The sequence below is a fragment of the Urocitellus parryii genome, chromosome 5 (genome assembly GCF_045843805.1).
Source record: "Urocitellus parryii isolate mUroPar1 chromosome 5, mUroPar1.hap1, whole genome shotgun sequence".
In the NCBI taxonomy this organism is placed as follows: Eukaryota; Metazoa; Chordata; class Mammalia; order Rodentia; family Sciuridae; genus Urocitellus; species Urocitellus parryii.
The window spans coordinates 116,366,983-116,390,966 of NC_135535.1; the positions used below are offsets into that span (position 1 = coordinate 116,366,983).

Here is a 23,984-nt window from a genome sequence, read left to right on the forward strand (position 1 = left end):
AGCCCAAGCCATCCAAGAAAAGTCTGATATCCAAGAATAACCATGACTAGCCCTACACCCTTAGGACAATTCTACCCTGGTCTGGCCACAAAGACAGGATGCACAGTGTCTTCATTTTGTTGTCCTTGGTAATTCCAGTAAAGAAACTGAAGCCTCTGTTGGTGTCTCTGCTCTTCTCCCAAACATGCCAAACTTTTCACGTAGCACTCACTCCACGTTATTGCAATTGCCTGTCCATATGTCAGTTTTCACAGGAAGACTTTAAGCTCCAGGAGGGCAGGGAATATGCCTATCTTGCTCAATGTCTTGCCTATGCCACTGTAAGAGCTTAATAAATGTGCATCTGTGAACAAATGACTGTGTGTAAAGGTGATTGACAAATGAATACAGCGACATTTACTACCCTCTTCGAGGGGAAGTGGTGAGCCGTGAGTTGCTTTGCGTATCATAAGAGCTATTTCCATGTAGAATTAAGTGTGACTTATTGGGTTAAAAAGGGATGTCTGTTTTTCTGACAGTTTTATTTTATTTTTTTAAGTCCCATGTTATTTTTAATGAGAGTGAGCAAAACCAAACAATGGTTTCTGTATTGGGGGTTCTTAATATATTGGCTAAAGGCCCTGAGAGGGAGCAACCCTGTTAGCAGTGGGAGCCCTGCTGGCCAGAATCATGGTCACTGCTCCTAGGAGTCTCCATGACAGCGGTGAAGGTCAAAGCATTGGGGGAGGGCCCTTTATTAGCACCAGGAAATGTGGAAAACACCCTGCCCTTTAATCTTCAAATTACCTCAAGGAAAACAGAAAACAATGCTAACATTAGACATTATCCACAGAGAAAGCAGAGCCTTCTCTGGACTCTCAGATCCTGCTTTTAAAGCCTCATATTTTATGATTATATCAAAACACTTAAAGTGTTTCAAAGAGCTCTTTCAGCAATACTCACAACAGTCACAAAAATAAATGTTATTATCTCCTTATTACAGATTAGGAGAACTGGTCTGGTTTATTCTTGATTTCTCCCATAACCACAGAGATGGGGGATGAGCTGCAGAGCCTGCCTCCCAACCCGAGGGCTAGGGCCACTGCCAACAGCCTGCCCTCCAAAGACAGTCACTGAAAAAGCCTGGTTCCTGCAGCAACTTCAAATATAGGTCTGTATTTGCACTTTTTTTTTCCTTCTGTTACTGGGGATTGAGCCCAGGGGTACATTACCACTGAGCTACATCCCTACCCTTATTATTTTTTATTTCAAGACAAGTGTCGTGTTTCTCGTGACTAAAACACTCCGGGTCACTCCAGGTGAACTGGGCTGCACGAAATAATCACATAAGTGACAGAGATACCTTTTTCTTTGGGTCCTGTGATGGCTTGTGGGAGACCAACCTCACACGTGACTGAGTCACACTCCCCTGCTGGGTGCTGAGGCGCTCAGTCACAGAAATGTGGCAGAGCTTTCCCCACCCTTCTTGAGTTCAAGGGTCGGTGTCTCCTGCATGGGTGTGTCTTGCTATAGCCCCATGGGTGGAGCTACGCTCTCCTGTCCCTTTGTAATATAACCCCTTGCCCTGTTTAGGATAGAATCTTCCATGGAAGTGCCTGTGTGTGTCCCCTTCTCTTACTGTGCCCTTGGGTGTGGCCTACCCAGGTGTCAGTCAACCTGCTGACAGTGGACATCATGAAGACAGACTCAGCCCCCTGAAACCTGACCCCTTGCCTCATTTGAATAGCTTCTCCTCAATAAAAGGGGTCAGCTTGTGTGTGTGTGTGTGTGTGTGTGTGTGTGTGTGTTCTCTCTCTCTCTCTCTCTTTCTCTCTCTCTCTCTCTTCCTGTGGAACCTTAAGGTCAGAGGAGCCTTCACAGAGACCCCAAAGAAAAAGGTCCCTTGTGTGGTTATTTTGTGCAGCCCAGTTAGCCCAGTTTACCTGGAGTGACCCCTGAGCCTTTTAGTCGTGACCAGAAACCCGGCAAGGGCTCCTCTGACCTTAGGGGTCCGTGGAAAGAGAGAGCAAGAGAGCACATGCTAAACCCTTTTATTGGGGAGAAGCCATTCAAATGAGGCAAGGGGTAAGGTTTGGGAGGGGGGTGAGTCTAGCTTCATAATGTCTGCTGTCAGCAGGTTGACTGACATCTAGGAAGGCCATACCCAAAGGCAGAGCAAGAGAAGGGCACACACAAACATTCTATTCCAAACAGGGCAAAGGGGTAGGATTACAAAAGAATAGGTGAGTGTAGCTCAACCCCAGGGGTATGGCCTTGCTATCCCAGCAGAGGAAAAGACCGAGTAACAAGTCATGGCTCTACCGTGCCAGACTACAGTGATCTTTCAGATCCCCATGGTGCATCAGGACTGGAAGGTATGGTAACTTAATGTGGCTCCCCACAGACGGGGTCTCTCTCAGTTGCCCAGACTGGCCTTGAACTTGTGCTCTTTCTGCCTTGGTCTCCCAATTGTTTGGAATGATAGGTATGCACCACATGACAGGCTGTATTTGTGCTTTTTATGTACAGCACTCTGCCCCAAGTTGTCCAAGGACATCACAGAAATGAAAGTCAGTCTGGCAATGGCAATAATGTGGAAAAATAAAAATTACAACCATTAGTAAACTAAAAGGTAGGGGACAATAATTCTGTACTTTACATTAGCATATTTTGTTACTATACAAATAAACTACCAATTTTAGTTCTGGAAGTAAGCATGACCCTCTTGTGCAGGATATGTATCTTGCTATTATTGGGAGCAATGGTCAATGAGTAAATATTCATGGAGACCTATCTGTGTGCCAGGCACTTTCTATTCTAAACACTTCACAGGCTTTATATTATCTAGTTCTCATAACAATCCTAAGAGGTTGAAACCATTATTGTCTCAATTTTATAAGTAAAGAAAATGAGGCCTAGTGTTTTGCAGACACCTCCTGCCTCACCCAGGTTACATAGGTAGGAGGAAGTGAAGCCAAGATGTGGCCCTGAGTCCCTTTGAGTCCAAAGCTCCTGCTCTTAATCATTATACTATATTATCTCCACAAAAGAAAGACATTATGATAGATCAAATTCTGTGTAGTTTAGGGAGATTGAAGGAATCCCAAATCCCAGAAAAATCAGTCGGCTAAAATTACTCAGAAATATTTCTGGTCATTAAGGTATCCCCTAAGCACAAGGCCAGAAATATTATCGGTGACTTAAATGACACTGGAGTAGAAATACAGGTCAAATCCAATTACAGTGGATCTCAAGGGAGGATCCAAGCTCTTATTGTGTCCTGGAACTTTATTATATTAAATGTTGTCTACTACCAACTACTAGTGGCCTCGTTGATCCTTCTTTCTTTTCTCTGAATTTTGTACTGCTTGCTCATTGCAATTTAATTCTTGATTACATATTACCATTTATTGTTCACTACATTTTTTCATGTATGCTAGTTTTTGTATCCTCAACTTGATTTTAAGGTCCTTAAGAATAGAGACTGGGCTTTATATTTGTCACCCTTTCCAACCTATTATGTGTTTACATTGTGCACAAACTGGATGCCTACTGAGTATGAAGGTTCTCTGTATAACTCGCTTATTATTTTTCCCCTGCTTTTGATGTAGTCTCTCTTTTTTGTATTTTTTATTAATTTTTAAAATTTATGGGGCTGGGGATGTGGCTCAAGCGGTACGCGCTCGCCTGGCATGTGCACGGCCCGGGTTCGATCCTCAGCACCACATACAAACAAAGATGTTGTGTCCGCTGAGAACTAAAAAAATAAATAAATAAACATTAAAAATTCTCTCTCTCTCACTCTCTCTTTAAAAAAAAAAAAAGAGGAAGGGTGGGCCAGAGATAAAAAAAAAAAATTATATGTCATAGTGGAAGGCATTACATTTGATATTACACATATAGAGCACAATTTTTCATATCTCTGGTTGTGTACAAAGTATATTCACACCAATTCGTGTCTTCATACATGTACTTTGGATGATTTCCATCATCATTTCTAACCCCATGCCCCCTCCTTTCCCCTCCCACCCCTCTTCCCTTTCTAGAGTTTGTCTGTTCCTCCCATGCTCCCTCTCCCTACCCCACTATCAATCAGCCTCCTTAAATCAGAGAAAACATTCAGCATTTGTTGTTTTGGAATTGGCTAACTTCACTTAGCATTATCTTCTCCAACTCCATCCATTTACCTGCAAATGCCATGATTTTATTCTCTTTTATTGCTGAGTAATATTCCATTGTGTATATATGCCACTTTTTTGTTTATCCATTCATCTATTGAAGGGCATCTACTTTGGTTCACAGTTTATCTATGTGAACTGTGCTGCTATAAATATTGATGTGGCTGTGTCCCTGTTTTTAAGTCCTTTGGGTACAGACCAAGGAGAGGGATAGCTGGGTCAAATGGTGGTTCCATTCCCAGTTTTCCAAGGAATCTCCATACTGCTCTCCATATTAGCTACACCAATTTGCAGTCCCACCAGCAATGTATGAGTGTACCTTTTTCCCCACATCCTTGACAACTTTATTAATTTGTTTAAATAATATGAATCAGCAAATTTTTTTCTGTAAAGAACAAGATAGTAAATATTTTAGGTTTTGCAAGTGATGGTTTCTGATGCAACTACTAAACTCTATTACTGTTAGGAGAAAACAGACAATACAAAGAGAATAGCTGTGTTCCAATAATACTTTATTTACAAAACAGAAAGAGGGCCAGATTTGGCCTTATAGGCTATAGTTGAGCAAGCCAGTACAGACTACTTATGAAAGGCTCAAAGGACCAGGCATTATAAGCAGGCAGATACTGTGCCTCCCTTTATCCCTCAGTTCCCAGTTCCCACTGTAAGAGTCCTAGCTTCTGACCAAGCCATTTTTCTGACCAAGTATTTTTCCAACGCCTGTCCCCTTAGACTTAAACTTTGGTTCAGCACAGTATTTTGCAGTTCAGTTTACTCTGGGACCTCATGTATTAGTTCAAAAGGAGAATAATCAATCACAAAGTAAAAAAGCTAACGTAGTAGGTTTTAACAACAATCATTAATTAGAAAATTCTTCAAAAACGTTCTACCCAAGTCTCTGACATTCTTTTTGACTGCTTCTTATAGATTGCTGTATAAATCATCACAGACAATTTGAAATATGCTCTCACCTGTATTAAAAATCCATGAAGGGGACCAATCACCCCTGGCAGAAAGCCATCCAAAGCATTGCAAGAGTAAATATTTCTTCCTCCCAAGAGAAACTACTTTCCTTATACAATGAGGGAGCACAACAAATGAAAGAGGAAAAACTATTTTTTCTTGATCAAAGCATTTAGACCTCAGTTTTGATAGCACATAAAAGTCTTTAATGGGCTGCCACCCTGACCTAATTTCTTTACAGGATGCTTCTTTGAAAAGATTGTTCAGCATTGTTTCTGGGCTCATCTACATGTTTGTAAAGATTCAATATGCATTCGATATGAACAGAAATGGTTTAATACAGAATCACAGAATTTGGAGCTGAGAAGCATCCTTCTAATTCAATCCCTTTATTCCACAGAGAAGTGTAGTGACATGCCTCACAATGTGGATTATTTGCTCAAATCAGGTAATTACACAGCCCATTCCTTTATGATAATCATGCTATGATGATGGACTAGATAGCACACACCTAGTTATAGGAAAGGGGATTCAGTAAGGACCCCAACACATCCCCATCCCAGAATAAGACTCCTTCAGGTGAAATCACTCACACTAAGTAAAATCTTCCCAAGGTGTGTAGAGCCATGGCAGGTGACCTCCACTCACCTTCCATGTCCCTTCCTTGGTGCACCGAAAATTAAACAGTGTGATTTGTCTTCTGCTGTCTCAACTTGTCCTTTCCACATCTTTCCTTCCTCTCAGTAATTAAGTAACTGATTATTTTGACTAAGACTCATGGACATTAGGTCTTTGTAGTTAAAGCCAATTAGCACTTCATGTAGACTTAAAGGTACTTCCTCATGTCTTGGTGTGTGGGGGCATGGAGGAAGCAACTACAAAGGTGTTAATATAGAGACCTCTAGGCCCATGAAGGCTTTATCTGACTGACCCTTGACAATGACAGCAAAATTAAACACTTTGTGGGACTGGTGAAGAGAAGCAAAGAGAGATGAAAAGAACGTGCGGGTCTGGTCTCTGTGCTCCAAAAAGCTCTGGTTAGCCCAGCCCTTCTCCAAGTCAGGTTAACAGAGGTCAAGTCCAGGGAGGGGCTGGGCTCAGATTGGAGAAGTTCTGACTTTCCACAGCTTACCTTCTACCCTGGCAAAGCCCACCCAGCAGGCCTCTTCCTTCCTCATGGTCCCCAGCTTTCACCCTACTTCTGCACCTTCTCATTCTACTCCATCGCCCAAGTGATTATTTCAATCTTAATCCATTTGTACAACCTCCTGAAACACAGAACTATGTCTCCTGTCTTATTTCTTCTTTAGTGAAGTTTCTGATAATTGTAGCCCATGAACTACATCTTATAAAATTATTGGGAATGATCTGTTCTGGGATTAATGTGTTCCTTGTCATTATGCAGAACTTTGTTGAGATGATTTGAGCATTGGCTGAGTAATGAGACTAGAAGTATCCCTTCTGGGCTTCTATTAGAAATAATAATAATAATAAGAGTTATATCTCAATAAAGCTGCTTTTAAGAGGTAATATGGTGATGAAACTAATAATGATGATGATGTGATGAAGTTACTAGTGGTAGTAATAATAGTGGGGTTTTTTTCACTTGCAGAACAGTTTACAGATGGCAAAGCTTTTTCAGGAACATTTTCTCACTTGATCATATTTATACCCTGAAATTGGTAGGGCCCATATGATGACTACTAAGGCCCAGGTGAGGTCATTTGTTGAAGATCATGTAGATAGAAAGAGGGTAAACTACGTTCCTTTTCTACGGGGTGCCTTTTCTACCATGCTCTGATGCTTAAAAATAAATGAACCATGCATTGAAAACCTGATAACACTGCATCAAACTGTTTCTCTCCACTGGGAGAGGGAGTTAATTCTTCACTTCCATCATCCTTTGGAATAAAATTCCTAGCAAAAAGGGCAACTCAGACAGATGGCACAAGCAGAGCCTCAGAAGCTGTTGAAGTCACTTTAGGATCACAAACTCTCAGGGGCATCCTGGAAGCTCTTCTTCTCCTCTCCATTCTAACACATCCTACTATAGGACAAATGCAAACCTTAGAGGTTAATGACACAACAAAGAAAAGAGTAGTAATAAACCAGGCTTTGCACTTGTATTTTAAAATTATTATCACATAAATAGTTGATCTATATTTACATACAAACATTCATACACAGCTATAAAACCAAACATTTTTAAGTCTTATCCCTGTTTTCAAATAATTCAACATCTTATCTTCTTATGTTATCTTGATGAGTTAGATGATGAATTTTGCCTTAGTCATTGCAATGGTATAAAAATCCAAGATCCAGTAATGATTTTTTTATCATATCAGAAACTCATTTAAAATTGCAGTATCCAACTTTACAAAAACAGGTGCTAGCACATATTTAATCTCATAATGACAATTATAAAGTAATCATGAAACCCGAAGGCACCACTGTTTGTCCAAGGTATCATGATGAGGCTAATGGAAACACAGTGGAAGGATGCCAGTCCCGCAGAAGCCAATAGAAATGGAAGTGATGTGGATTAGAGAAGAATTTGCCTATTTGAAATGGTCTTTTACTAATGTCAAGCTTTCGACGGAGTCTATTTGGATACATGGTGATGAATTGGTTCTACAAACAAAGATTATTCAAGTAGAAAGTAGGCAGAAGTCTGGCATCATCCTAGAAGGTCAGAGATTTGGGCATTTGGGAGGGAAAAAAGAGAATGAAAAGAAAAATAATGAAGCTCTGTGGGCCAGGGACACAAATAATATGGCTATGCTAAAGTCGCTGCAACATTATTTATCTTTTCCAAGTATGACTTTTAGTCTTTTAAGTCTTTATAAATGATATTTAAAGGCAAAAATAACAAAATAAAGACTTTTCTATTTCTATCTCCCTTAGAATATAAACACAAAAAGGCCAGAATTTACTATCGTGTGTTCTTTTATCCCAGTTTGCATTTCAGCATTCTATAAATCAAGAGCTCTTTAAGGAAAAAAAATAATAAAGGCTGATATTTAATGAGTTAAGTCAACTGATTCCTGGTTTAGTTCAATAGAACAAGCATGTATTGACTCTCTATTATGCACAAAGCATCGGACTAAGTGCTTGGGAAACTGCAAGGGCATAAAAAATAAACAAGCACATAAAAAATTTAAAATTACTGCATGAAACTTACTATTTGCCCCCTTTCTGTTTATCTGTCAAGAAAAGCAAACAATTATCTTGTTATTATGGTGACTCATTTTTTTTTCAAAAATTGTTGTTGGTGCATTAAAGTTGTACATAATGATGGGAACTATTGTTACATATTTGTACATGCACACAATGTAACAACGGAATTTGACCAGTATCACTCCCCAGCACTTCTCCCTTCCCTCCCCTCCTCTCACCCTCTGATTGGTGACTCTTATTTTTATCCTTTTTAGAATTGGGGAAGATATATGCAGCATACTAAATAATTAAATAAATCCTGTCATTTCAGATAAAGAAAGTTAAATACCCTCCCCCCAAAAAAACAGCAATAGCAACAAGAATGCACTGGAAATCAAAGAAGAAAAAAGACTGTATGAGAGAAAGAGGCAGCAGGTAAGTTTTCTGGGAAAAGTTCATTCTAGGGTAAGGGGACAAATGGACAAAGGAATTAGGATGACAATGTGTAAGATCCTTGGGAGAAAAGGGTTCGGAGACAAGAAGACAGAAGCAGGAGACAGGTTCATTTCCTTCACTAATTCTAAGCAGAACAAAAATCAACTCTGTTTAATAAGAATCAGGTTGGTGTGGTGCTCACAGCTGTAAACCTACCAATAAGCAAGGTAGCAGGATGTACATCATACTCACTTGTGAGATGAGGGTCTGGGAAGGCTATCACCCTGTGATTTTAGCACAGACACAGCAAGCAATAATAAATCATGGAGAATGAATGAATGGATTTCATCCAGTGGGCTCTCAGTAAGTGCTGTGTGACTGTAGGGCATTTTTAAATGAATTTTTAACATACTATTAATGGCCCTCAGTTTTACCTACTTTCTCTATTGAGCCCAAAGCAGTTGGTTCTTTGGGAGCAGAATTTGTACTTTAGTCTTTAAAGATGGAAAGACTGAAAATTTAAAAAGAAAATTATCTGCATAAGGATCATGAAACCTAAGGGGTAGAAGCTGAGGAAAGAGAAAGCAATACCCCATTGTATGGTGAGAAAAATGCAAAGTAGAAGCTGTGGGTTCATAGTGAATAATCAAAATTAGAAGAGCTAATAGTGTGAGAGAGTATCAGATTAGTCCAAGAGTAAATCAGAAAATTCCCCATTGCCCATATGACAAATTAAGCTCACTTTTAGAAGTATGTGATCAAGGGCAAAGAAATCTCACTGATACTGCAAACAAGCCAGCTGACTATCACTATTGTCACTAAAAAGATTATATTACAATTTATTGAGAATCCATATGTACCCTATCTGTATCAAATAGGTTGAGTTCATGAATGTGGGTAAAGATTTCTTAGTGCTAAGTAAATGGCTTATATCAATGGTTCTCAACATTTTTAGTCTCAAGCCCTCTTTATCCTCTTTTACATTTTACATTTTTTGCAAATATTTTTAATTCCTGGCTTAATAGAAGACAACTAGATTCCCATACCTGTTTCTGCTTATAATCTGTCACTTATATTTCTACTTATATTCTATCACTGTTCTGGTTATATGAAGAAACTCTAGCCTCACATGGATAATGTAATTGAAAAAAGAAAGATTATTTTAATAGTCTTTTCAAAAAATTGTGGATATCCTTCTTTGATAGTACAGAAAAACTTGGCATGTGGAAATTTCTCAAAGGTTGGTTACAATGTGCTATCTGGAATCCTCCTATCTAATATTTTTTATATATTCTGGTACATTAAAATCTATGAGTCCACCTTGTCCTTAAATGTGTCTTTTACCTATGCATGATTATGTAACATGAGACATTTGGTCATTTAGGAAATATTAGGTCACTGAGTTAAGGAGATCTTTCAAATGCTGACACTTTTCGTTATGTAATATTTGTAAAAATTACACTCAATATCACCACTGATCTCATTGGAAAAGGCTTCATTATTGAGAAGCTGTCAAGCTCATGGCAGTAGATACATAAGTTAATTCCCACTTGAAGGCTCAAAAATTATCATTGGCAACAATAATTGTCCTTTGTTTTCCTGGAAGTAATGGGTGAACTTTACTTCTGAAAAATGTCCGTTAAATGCCTGCCTGAATAACTATAGCTGACCCATCTTTCAAGTAAAAATAGTGCTCCATGAAAGTAAAAATTAAAACACTAATTCATGGATCAAGGACCTAGGAATTAGACCAGAGACTCTGCATCTAATAGAAGAAAAAGTAGGCCCTAATCTTCATCATGTGGGATTAGGCCCCAACTTCCTTAATAAGACTCCTATAGCACAAGAATTAAAACCAAGAATCAACAAATGGGGTGATGCAAACTATAAAGTTTCTTCTCAGCAAAAGAAATAATCTGTGAGGTGAATAGAGAGCCCACATCTTGGGAACAAATTCTTACCCCTCACACATTAGATAGAGCTCTAATCTCTAGGGCATATAAAAAGTTCAACAAGATAAGCACCAAAAAACCAAATAATCCAATCAATAAATGGGCCAAGGACCTGAACACTTCTCAGAAGATGATATACAATCAATCAACAAATATACGAAAAAATGCCCATCATCTCTAGCAATCAGAGAAATGCAAATCAAAACGACTCTAAGATACATCTCACCCCAGTAAGAATGACAGCCATTATGAAGACAAACAACAACAAGTGTTGGCAAGGATGGGGGAAAAAGGTACACTCATACACTGCTAGTGGGACTGTAAATTAGTGTAGCCAATATGGAAAGCAATATGGAGATTTCTTGGAAAGTTGGGAATGGAACCACCATTTGACCCAGCTATTCCTCTTCTCAGACTATACCCAAAGGACCTAAAAACAGCATACTACAGGGACACAGCCACATCAATGTTTATAGCAGCGCAATTCACAATAGCTAGATGGTGGAGCCAATCTAGATGCCCTTCAGTGGATGAATGGATAAAAAAAATGTGGCATTTATACACAATAGAATATTACTCAGCACTAAAAAAGAATAAGATCATGGCATTTGCAGGGAAATGGATGGCATTAGAGGACATTATGTTAAGTGAAGTTCGCCAATACCAAAAAAACAAATGCCGAATTTTTCTCTGATATAAGGGGGTGACTCAAAGTGGGGTAGGGAACGTGAGCATGGGTGGAAAATTACCTCTAGATAGGGAACAGGGGTGGGAGAGAAAGAGAGAGAGAAAGGGAATAGCAAGGATAGTGGAAGGAGAGGGTCATCATTGTACAAAATTCATGTATGAAGATGTGAATTTGGTATCAACATACCTTATATACAAACAGAGATATAATAAATGGTGGTATAAAGGCATATTAAGAATTATAATGCAAAAAAGAGCTCATATATAATGGCAAAGAAATAAAAAAATAAAAAGTAAAAAGGCTGGGGGGAAAAAAAGACACTAATTCAGCTCACAACTCAAGCATGGGAGAATTTTCCTGGAGACAAACAGGGCACTTTGGTATTCAGGAGATCTGCTTTAGGCATGCTTACTATTTTTTCACATAGAATATTAAGAAGTAAACCCAAGGACTGAACTTTAACAAAATTAATATATTTTACTGCTTTATCAAGCGACATTTGACTTGATCTTCTTCCTATTTTTTCCCCTTTCTTTTTAACTGAGAATAAACAACAGTGAAGAATATATTCACCGGTGACTGTAGTTTGGTGGCCTTGCCTTGGTCCAAACTGAGCTACCAGCACTTTTACCAATCAACAGCTTTTGCACTATTGGTGCAAATGTCATCACAGTGAACGAATCAAGTAAGTCTTAGCATAGTCCTGAACATTGTTTTGACCTTGCAGAACGCCTGAAAGGGTTTCAAAGACCGTCCCCACTCCCACAAAGGGGCTTGGAGACCTCACTAAGAGAAACCACTGCGAGTAGCACATTCACAATCACAGTTCTCTTCATTTTCTGAATTATTAATGCTTGAAGCTTATTTATTTGTTCTAGGTCTGATGTCTAAGCGTCAAAGAAGAGACATGACAAGTCGTCGAACATATCCAAGAGGGAAACCCTACCGCACACACAATTGAAAGGTTCAAGTAGGAAGAAAATAGCTTAGGAGGTAAAACAACAGCAACAACAACAAAATCACACGGGGATCCAGAGTCAAGTCTCGGCTTCTCGTTGCCAGTGGCAACGATCGGGTGGGGGGCGCGGCCATCGATTAGTAATGCCTTGCGGCGGGCGGCGGGCGGCTAGGGCGGAAGGCCTCCCCGGGACTTGTGGTCGCCAGGGGTTTTTGGTTGCGAGGCCGCTCTCTTGTTCCGCGATCTATTGAGAGTGGCTTTACAGAGCCCCGGGAGCTGTCGGGGAGGGAGGGAAGATGGCGGCTGTGGCGGCGGGCGGCCTGGTGGGGAAGGGGCGCGACATCAGCCTAGCAGCCCTGCAGCGCCACGACCCCTATATCAACCGCATCGTGGACGTGGCTAGCCAGGTGGCCCTGTACACTTTCGGCCATCGGGCCAACGAGTGGGTGCGTGCGGACGCGATGGGGTGGTGCAGTCCAGGGCTGGGGCGGGACCGGGGCGCGGGGGCGGGAGTGGGGTCCGACTCCGGGCTCGCGGAGCCGGGTGAGGGGAGGAGACGCTGACGCACTGGAGGTGGCCGGCGGTCGATCTGGGTCCTGCGGCCCAAGTTGTGGAGATTGGACCCCTGGGTTTGGGGGGAAGGGAGGCTGACCGGCCGCTCCCCCTGGAGTTGGGGGAGAGACTTAAATATCGGAAGTACCCCACGTTGGGAGACCAGAGCGATCGGGGGACCCTGAGAGCTGATGGAGAGCACCTGATGCCTTGAGGCCGGAAGACTGATGTGCTCCGAGAAAATGCAACTGTTACTGTGAAACGGTGGCGGTAGAGGAGGCAGGATAGGAGACGAATGGGAAGAGTTCTGGAGCCTCAGTCCTAGAGGGGGCCAAGAGGAACCAACCCTGACGGAAGGGGAGAATCTGAAGTTACAGACTCAGGGGCAACACGAAGCAAAGGGGGGAATAAAATGCAAAATGCTTTTGGGTCAGATACTTAGAAGGAGGCTGACGGTTCTCAGAAAGATTGAATGTTGCATAGCCTTTGATCCATTTGGGGGCCGAATTATTTTAGTGCTCTTCTCAAAGCTGAACCCCAGTAAATAGTAATGCAGTGCAATTTAATTTTCCTCACAACTAGAATGGCATAGGAGTGCAAGAGGAGGAGGGTCCCCCCCCCCCCCCCCCCCCGCTTTGGAATCGCCTCGTGTAGTTTTACACCCCGTCCTTTGACAGTAGACCGTACTTTTCTGCTTCCTCACGGTGATTTTCCTACCAAATAATATTTATCTATCCATTATGTAACCATCCGGCATTTTTTAAAAGTTACAAAACGGTATAAAGAACTTACTTTGAAAGGATTTCTGATGAATTTTTTTTGATGTGTTCTCAAAGTGAGAAACATCAAGATTGGAGCAAAGAAAACATCCATATTGAGCAAATATTATGTGTTTTTTTTTTTTTAACACATTCATTAGCCTACACTGTTTCCAGTGTGGATCTTCAGTGGCCTGTAATAAAAACACCTGGAAATTATTAACATAAAAAGACACTGAAAGGCTAGCAGGAAGTTAGGCTTGCCCACCATGTGCATGTCCCTAAATTCAATCCCCAGCTCCACAAAATTAAATATGTAAATAAAGGATCAAAAATTGAAGGAGGACAGTTTTGCCCCAAGGTTTTTTTTTTTTTTTTTTTTTTGTGTGTGTGTGTGCGCGCTGTACTGAGCCTCCAACCTAGGGCCTCATCAATGGCAGGCCAGCACTTGACCACTGAACTACATCCTCAGCCCATTGCCCTAAGTTCATAACAAAATTCTTGAGAGTTTTGCACTAAGTTCTTAAATGAGGCAAAGAATTAAGATCTGCTGTACTAGTAGCCAAATCCAAAACTAAAATATGGAGACCCTGTAATTATTATTCTGTAATTACGAAGTGTTCCACTTGCTCAGGAGAGGGACCATTTCCCCCTAATTCCCAGGAGAATTTATCACTTGGGTCTTTATATAAAAAGGATTGAGCAATATAGCAGACAATTTTCTCCATGGTAATTATTAAAAATGTATAGTTACATGTGGCTATTTTACTGCTCTATAAAAAAATGCTGAAGGTAAAATGCGGTAATTTGGTAACAGTTACTCTGTAGTTGATAAGGACAGCTGATTTGACATTAGGCTTTGAGTTGAGAATCCCTGGAAATTGTTAACATATAGTAGAGCATTTCTTTTGAATAACAGTAGTTGCCTAAAGGCTCTTGACAGTTATCTGTGTGATAGAGATCTTTTAAAATCCTTGCAGAGATTTACTAGATATCCAGTGAAGCCCATCAACAAAAGCCTCATCAAAAGGCAGAAGTGTCACAATGCATTATTTACAGGAGTTATGTTTTCCTGCTTCCTGGACTTGTTGCCTTCAGACAGGGCATAATTCATTCAGTAAAAGGTCATTCTTTCAAAGTACTAATCTTCAAGGCTGTGGTAGCCAGGCAAAAGAGAGAGACCTAGGTTCAGCTGCAAAACAGTGACTGGGGGCAAGTAAATTGTCACTACTCTCTCCAGATGGCATCACTCAAGTCTCTGGGTGGGAGCCTTCTGAATGCAAACCTAATAAAAGTATAAAGAACATTCTTGAGAATGGAAGAGAAAGTGTGTGGAAGAAGACTGGTGAGATATAAAGGAGGGGTATTCTTATTACACTGGAAATAGATGAGGAATGACAGCAGGCATTCAGAGGAGGAGAAATTGAAAATGAAGGGTGGAGAAAGAATGAACTGCCTGGACCAAGAGGCTGGGGGATGGAACTCAGTGGTAGATTATGTGCTTAGCATGCTCAAGGCCCAGGGTTTGTTTGATCCCCAGCACACCCCCCCCCCAAAAAAAAGAGGTTTAAGAAAGATGTCATGACTAGGAATTTTTGAGATAGACCTCCCCATTGCCAAGAAGGACTGCTCTCCCAAAATACATTTGTGAAACTTTAAGGGTATAACCCTGCTATTGTTTTTTATAATCTCAGTCTTTGGAGCAGTGGTTCTTAGCTGGAGTTGATTTTGCCCCCAGGTGACATCTGGCAATGTGAAGAGACTTTGTTGTCACACTGAGGGGCAAGAAGGCTGCTAAACATTCTGCAATATACAGGCATTATTGTGCACCCCACAACAACAACAACAACAAACTGGTCCAAAACCTCAAAAGCGCTAAGCCTGAGAAACTATTTTAGAGTGACTAGTGTCTTGTGTTTCTGGCTAATGGTTTTCTAAGTTTATATGTATCAGAATAACGTGGAGTTTTTAGAAGTGCAACCCACAAAATCAGAACGTCTGGATAAAATGAGGCCTAGTCATTTGATACTATTGAAAGCTTCAAAGGAGACTCAGGTGCTACATGCATGATGGAGAGAGACGGATTTGGAAAGACAAATGGAGGCCTGCATTTTCAATATTTTAACTTAGAATAATGAGTAAAATAGAGATTGCTTTGAGTTGTTTGAAAAGTGTCAAGCATGTGCTGAGTCCCAGTAGTTTATAACAGCATTACTATATATTCCACTGTTATTTTTTGTTTTGAAATTCCAACTGCTTATTTCTTTAGCACTTAGATTTCATAATAGAGTATAGTATTACATCATTAAATTGTACCCTTTGAATTTACGTTAAAATATCCCAGAACTATGAGCTGATACTTTAACATGAAAGTCCTCCTTACTTGGAGGATCTAAGGAAGATCTAATAAAATTCTGTTTTAACTCCCAGTGTTAGACTTTGCTCAGAAAGAAAAAAAAAAAAAAAAAACTGGTTGCCCTTGGATAATGGTGGAGGGATCAGGAAAATCCATGAATTTGAGTTGGCTCAGCCATAATAGAACAGAAATTTACATTTCCAGAACCTCTTTTATCCAGGTATCACAGAGTTCTTAAAACCCCTCTCTCTCTCTCTCTCTCTCTCTCTCTCTCTCTCTCTCTCTCTCTCTCTCTCTCTTTCAGTAAAAGCTCTGAGAGGTGTAGGCTGGTTATCTCTTTTCCAATGGAAAAACTGAAACTAGAACAATAAACTAATTAGCCTAGTCTGATCTGGCAAGAGCAACACTCCATATTGTAATTGTTGAAACAATTCCTTTCCATGAACAAACTTGTAGAACAACTCTAGGTTTTAGAATTGCTTGTAACTGGTGGCCCATGCCTGTAATCCCAGTTGCTCAGGAGGCTGAGGTAGGAGGATCTCCAGTTCAAAGCCAGCCTCAGGAAAAGCCAGGTGTCTTCTAAATAAAATACAAAATGGGGCTGGGGATGTGGCTCAGTGGTCGAGAGCCCCTGAGTTCAATCTCTGGTACCAATAAAAAAGCTTGTTATGAGTTAGAGAGTAATTCCAGAAGAAACATGCCTTTTCTGATTTTAGATTTTTCAAAGCTGAAGTGGCATAAAAGAAGTTGGTAGCTGTTAGCTTATGTGTGCTGAAACATATGAAACTCCAGTTTGCATCTCTAAGGTTAAAACAGTCCCAGGCCCCCAAGACAGTGAAGTGTTTTGGCCTGTGGCAAGGGTTCCTGGCATTGCACATAGGTTCCTCACATTCCTGGCTCTATCACTCTTTTTTGTTTGTTTGTTTGTTTGTTTTGATTAGTTATACAGTCTATCACTCTTAGCTTCAGTTTCCTCTCAATGTAATGAATAATAACAAATCCTCAGATTTTGCAAATTTATTTTTAAAGGCATGTGAACTAGTAAAGACCAACTATTAAATTTTAAGGACACTCACAAATTCTTAGGAGGGGTAACATTGTACTCTAGTGACCTTTTCTTAGTGATTTGCACTGTTGTGGTTTAAGTTTTAATTAATTCTTAGTGCTTAGAGTGCACTTAGAATGTAGATTTCTCAACAGAAATTAACCACATTTGTTTATAAAGAAAAATAATATTTCTGTATATTAATATTTTTCATTTCAACTAAAGGTATTTTTCAAAGCACAGTGTTCTATGGGCAGAGAATATGTTATTGAATTTAGGCAGTTATTTGCAAACTACCGTGCCTTAGAATAACCTGGACAGCTTAATAAAAAGCAGATTGCTGGGTGCTACCCTGAGATTTTGATTCAGTGGGTTTGGGCAGGAGCCCATGAATGTGCATTTCTAACAAGTTTCCAGGTGGTGCTGCTGCTGCTGCTGCTGCCACCGCTGAGCTGTGAATCATACTTAGAGACTCACCGAACTAAAGGGACTATGAAAATTGCTGCAATTACCTTAGCATGTGAAAGGATCAAGTTTTCAGTTTTTGTATGACTTAAAAACTTGTTAACAACCTTTTTTCTTTAATGAGTGCATGCTAAACCAAATTAAACAGTGCTTAATTTTTAGTGATTATGGAAATGGATATTAAAAATAAAATATTGAGGGTCTGGGAATATAGATCAGTTGGTAGAGTGATTACCTACCATGTACAAGGCCCTGGGTTCAATCCCCAGCACCAACAAAAACAAAACAAAACACAAAAAATATTGGGGGTTTAAATAGAATTCTGAAATTAAGCCACATAAGTAACAAAAGTACATTTTTAAGTTCAGAATTAAAATAGTCTGATTACTAGTTAAACAAAAGAAACTTATGTGCATTTTATTCATAACCATTATTCTCAGGGGCCTGGTTCTTGCATTTGGAGAAATTGAAAAGAAATGTAAGTTAACTATCATTTTAACTTTACCACCTCCCCCAGAGTTTCTCAGGCAGTTGTTGAGTCCTAACTTGGTAATACTTCTGACTCTTATTTTAAAGGTCTTGGATCTGAACTTGCCTGTAAATATTGCACACCAAGTAGGTGATTTATTCATCTGAAAACTACAGCATCCTTGCCCTCTTCTTCTAGCAGTCAAAGCACTTATCAGCAGATCAAGGAAGATGAACCCAAAAAAATGAAATGAAGGATAATGAAATGCAGACACCAGTGATTTGTGCAGCTTGCTATATACCCACTTTCGTGGGTGGAGGAAAAGGCAGCACACTTGTTATCATCTCTTTTTTTAAAATGAAGTCCATGGAGCACACTTAACTTTTTTATTGTTTTGGATAGTGATATGTTGTTAACCCTGTGGTTGGGAAAGACAGATAATGTTAAAAGATTGAGCACTTCTTGCTGCTTAACAGAGTCACAGTTAGGGCAGAGAATTTGTTTTCTCCTTTTCCTAAGAATAAGTCCAGGGGTTACATCCACCAATTTGAAATGAAATGTCATTCCTATAGTATTCTATAAGAATTTAATATTTTTTCTGCCTCTGTGAAAGAAGAGAACATGCACACATTGTGGTTTTTATCTTTTAGGAGAAGACTGATGTGGAAGGAACCTTATTTGTGTATACAAGGTAAGAGTATTTTACTTTTAAAAAGAAACTGCCAATCTTCAAAATAATATTTTTGTTCAATTATGTCACTCTTCTTCAAGTGCAGTTTTATTTCAAAAAGAAGTGAAACAACAGAATCTTAGTTTGAAATTATAAGTTGACAGGAGAAAGGGAATACTGCATAATGTTAGCTGGTATATTCTAGGGAATACTAATTTTAGGATATAATTAAAACTTCAGTATAGCTGAACTTAAATCTTTTTCTGTTTAGAATAGTATTAAATAATTATCCTTTGACTCAAATGAATGGTACAGAGTTTTTTTAATATAATGCATTGGCAAAGAACTAGAAGTGCACTTTTAGGAATGTTAAGATTATTTAATCAATATTTGGAAAAGGGCTTATTGATCACCTTTCCCAACCCTTGACTGTTTAAAAAATTATGGTCAAAAACTGAAGATGTCTTTCATCCTCCATTGTGTAGTTAGTGATATGCATCAGGATAGATTTAATAAACTCATGCTTTTAGTTATTCTTTTTTCTTAGATATTGTTGACCATCACTCACATACACAGGGACTTATAGTATGTATATTGTCTTAATAGCTAAAAGTTTTATTCATATAAACATTCATATAAAATGTCTTTGCTAAATTCCATCCACCTTCAGTGAGGGAATACAAAGATAAAATATGAAATGCAAACCCTTCTTGGGGTAGCAATTTCACTGGGGAAAAAGGAAATACAAGTATATTTTCTTTACACATATATTCACATTTAAGATGAACCAAGAATCTGAAGGTGTAGCTCAGATAGAGTGCTTGCCGCATGTGTGAGGCCCTGAGTTCCATCTTCAGCACCACATACACACACAAAATATAAAAACAGAATAGACTATCGTGAGTTCCATTTAATAGGTTATAAGCAATGAATGAGATGCTTTGATGATAAGTTTTATAGAATTGGTAGGAAATGAGGTAGAACTAAACGTGTGTAGGGGAAAGGGACAGGCAGTCTCAATAGGAAGAATGGCTAAAGCCAGGCATAGAACCTAATGTATGAAAGGGACAGTAAGGAAAATTATTCTTATTTCATTATTTGGGGTGGGGTACTAGAGATGGAAGCTAGGGGCGCTTAACCATTGAGCCACATCCCCAGCCCTTTTTAAATTTTTTTAGTTTGAGACAGAGTCTCGCCGAGTTGCTTAGGGCCTTACTAAGTTGCTGATGCTGGCTTTGAATTCATGATTCTTCTGCCTCAGCCTCCTGAGCTTCCTGGATTACAGGCATGTGCCATTCATGTGGCAGGAAAATGAATCTATTGCAATGGGTTTTTATTAGGACAAGTAAAGAAATTTTCTGGCATGGAATGGCACTGAGGATTTTGCAGTTTGTTTTCCTAGCAGTAGGGAATCACTGAAGGTTTATAAACAAGAGTATCAGAGGAAATAAGGGGAATGCAAATGTATTAACATTGTTATGAGGCATTGGAATTAGGGAGGACTAGGATTAGGTTAGGATTATTGCCGTGGAGTAGATATGATGATGAGAGTTGAGACTAGAATGACCAAAATTGAAATGGAAAGGACATTGAAGGATTGTATGAATAGAGGGAATGGTAAAATTAATATCAACATAAATATTTTTGAATATGGAATACAAAGACAAAGTCATAGTCAGAATAGAAAGACCAGAGGTCAAGAATCTGTTTTGAAGGTAAGTTTTTCGTTTGTTTATGGTGCTGGGGATGGAGCCTAGAGCCTTATGCATTCCAAGCACATGCTCTACAGCTGAGCTACCACTCCAGTCCTTGGTCTTCAGTTTTTTGAGGTAATGCTGTTGGAATGGTAGCAGGACATTCAAATGGAGGTATTCAGCCTCTTCTGATAGGATGATGGCTAGAGGTGGAGTGTTTAGAGTTGTGTGAAATAATTTGGTAGTTGAAATTATGAGAGAAGGAGTGAGTGAAAAGAGGAAATTGATAAGGACTAATGGTTGGGTTTTAGGGCCAGGAAGGACACAGAAGAATCAGCCATAACAAGCAGAACAAGAACAGAATGGAGAGGCCAGTTATGGGCACAGAGCAAGAACAGTGGTGGTCTCTGGGGGTGGGGACAAGTAAGCAGTGGGTAAGCAGCAAGAAAGCAGTTTGAGTGGTGACAGCAGGAACAGTTGGAAGGAAGGAATGGATGGCCAGGACAATATGGAGGTCAGATTGTCTCAGAAAAGTGGCAGAAGGATGTAAGAATCATTGGCATATTAGGCGACATTATGTTCCAAAACATCCCAGAAGCACCAGAGCATATCACCAAGTGAATTTATTCAGTATAGTGTGACTTCTTCTGAGAAATTTTGAAATGTAAAGAGAAAACCAAATGATTGAACTCTGATGTGTGCCAACACACAGTATGCTTTCTCTTTCATTTTTCACAAGTGTTATTAAGAAAGTAAGATTTGTTAATGATTGATTTTAGGGATTATTAGTGGGCTTTTTTTAAGCATGGAAGAGTAACAAATTATTCAGATATTTTCTCCTGAAGCTAGACCAAATGTAGCTTTGTATTTTCAAGTACCTCTTAATATACTCCAAGTCTTTAATGGAGCTGTAATTAAACACACTATTAAATTGAGGGGGAAAAATCTGTTACTTAATCTCTTCCCCAAATCAAACTCCTCAAGAATAGGTCCCTGCACTCTCCACACACCCAACATGGCCCCCTCCTATAATCTCTCTGCTCCTCGATTCTGGTATGTTGAGGACTTTTTGCAGAAAATGACAGAAAAATTCAAAGGGAGTTTAGGTTGCAAGTAGGAGTGCTCCTAAGTAATATACTTTCACTTCTTTTCCAAGTTTTCTTTAGAGCAACTGGCTTCTCTGTCTGTCCCTGAGCTTATTTTATAAACTGAGATGGTATAGTACCCATACTGCTAAAGATATGAGATCCTTTCTGTAATAATGAAATACATGAAGAATCAAATTCTAATTCTTCTATAGAAACTCCTAATTGAAGAATGATTTCTTCATGTCTTCCTACCTGTAATAACAGTTCATAGAGACCCACTGATGATTTCTGGAGTTAACTTTCTAGATGATCCTCAGTCATAGCTCTTAAGGAGTACATTTTCATCCTTCTTCTGAATCTAAGTCTAAATGATTATCATGATTATTTCTGGTATTGCGTTTATACTTACCACCACTTTACCTCTTTTTAAAATAAGCTGGGAAAAGATTGCCTTCCATCAATTTTTAAATTGGAGGTTTTAAAGAAAATCATGAAAGTGGCAACATAGCTGTATTTTCTTTCTTTATCAGCATCAAATGGTTGGAAGTGAAATGAAGCTAAGATAGAAACATTTTTTTCTTCCTGTTGCTCATAATGTTTCTGTGGGTTTGTTAATAACAACCCTAGAACCGTAGTTTAAAGTAAATAAATGAATTCTGCTTGCTTCAGTTTCATTGTGTAAGTATGTGGCATTTCATTTGTCACCAGAAGTTGCACAGTTGAATTACTATATGGCTGTCACCCAAGGGTAAACAACTGCACATGTAGTTGTTAGTGTTTATACTCTGTATAATTTGAGTTCTACCCGATAGAGTAGGCATTCAAGATTTATTGAATGAAATGAAAAATAACAAGTCACTAAATGCCACATTTTTATTGAGAAAAACTTGTAGTTTATCCATGAATCTGCTTTAGGTGGAAGAAACAAAATATCTACCCTTTAGAACAGTACATAAATTTTTAGTTGGTACTACATCTCCTCACAAGTTCATTGACCTGAGTTGCTTCATTTCTCTAACAGATTTTGCAGCTCTCAATTTCAGACCAACACTAATATTTTCTATGAAAAATTTCTTTATGTACTTGTGAGGTATACTCTATATGAACTACTAAGATCCTTTCAAAGCATCTGTCTATAAGGTTTTAAAAGTTACCATCTGTGTCTTAAAGGAATTACAACATAGGTCAGGGACAAGATATATATATCGACAGGCAAGATACACACACACACACACACACACACACACACACATACATACACAGTACAATTTTTTTTTTTACCAAGAACTGATTGTGACAGTTGTGATGTCTTACATATGAATTAATACATAATGATGCCAATTATAAAGAAGTGTTGCTTTGTATGGATACAGTCTGCTTGTGTATATATATTCAGCCAGAGGTACTTTATCTTCTCGTGTATTACCTCTGATAAAATGTTTAAGGGAGGAGGGCCTATATTCTAGAAGGGCTGTCTTTTGAATACATAGTAAGTGAAAAATTAAAGTCCAAAGAGTTTCAGTTCTTAAGAATTTCATAATCTTTTGTTTATGTGTATATACAAAGAGACATCAGAATGTAGTTACACCACAAGTGTAATATACTAAGCAACTTGTGTTTTGGCTCCCCTCTACACACACACTCTTTGTGATTTTCAGGTCTGCTTCTCCAAAGCATGGATTCACCATTATGAATAGGCTGAGCATGGAAAATAGAACAGAACCCATTACTAAAGACCTGGATTTCCAACTCCAGGACCCTTTCCTCCTCTACAGAAATGCCAGATGTGAGTTTCTTAATACATTGGGTAGTTTTACTTCTGAAGTTTGGCCAAGTGTTTAAAGTTGTACAAAGTATGCCTTTGTGTTTTTGTTTAGTATCAGTGACTCTAGGGGTTAGGAAGGAACGGGTGCCTCATTTTTATTGGGAGAAGTTTAAATAATGAGTCTGTCAACCCTGTCTTGTTTGTAATGTGAACTTATTACTGATCTTAAGGCTGAGCCGGGAGATGAATGCTTAGTCAGAAGACTGCAGAGCGACACATAGTAGGAGCCACCAAACATAGAATTAACAGTTCAGCCAGTGGTACTTTATCTCCTCATGTATTACCTCTGACTGAGCACACTGATAAAATGTTTAAGGGAGAGGGCCTGTATTCTAGAAGGGCTGTCTTTGAATATATAGTAAGTGAAAAAATGAAGTCCAAAGAGTTTCAGTTCTTAAGAATTTCAAAATTCTGTTATGTTGAAATTATACTAGGTAATCAAAACGTCCTTGTCAGATTTGAAATGAGGTAGTGATCATCTGTCTAATATTGTATCCTCATTTTACTCTTACGTCTTATCTGACCACTTGTGTTGGGCCAGAGAAAGACTGATGGAATTATATCAATTTCAGGGGCATCTCCTTACTTAGAAAACAAGAACATACTACTCAGTATATAAATATATATGGGTGTGTGTGTGTATACACACATGCACTTGGGCTTTGTAGATAGCTTTCAAAAAGGTCTTGAAGTTAAGAAATGTCTTCTATATGTTTTCCATCCTGCTTTAAGTTTATTATATAAAAATCTGCC

General features: G+C 39.1%; 2 protein-coding genes across 5 annotated transcripts in view; one reads left to right on the forward strand and one right to left on the reverse strand.

The window, feature by feature from the left end:
• Window positions 1-23,984, reverse strand: part of Cacna1c (calcium voltage-gated channel subunit alpha1 C) — a 697,711-nt gene that overhangs the window by 657,920 nt on the left and 15,807 nt on the right. The window lies entirely within an intron of this gene.
• The window catches only part of Dcp1b (decapping mRNA 1B), a 50,717-nt gene continuing 39,338 nt past the window's right edge, over window positions 12,606-23,984 (forward strand). The window contains exons 1-3 of the mRNA XM_026411073.2: window positions 12,606-12,755; window positions 18,605-18,645; window positions 23,065-23,192. Of these exons, the coding sequence (XP_026266858.1) occupies window positions 12,606-12,755; window positions 18,605-18,645; window positions 23,065-23,192 (319 nt within the window). The remainder of the gene's footprint in view (window positions 12,756-18,604; window positions 18,646-23,064; window positions 23,193-23,984) is intronic.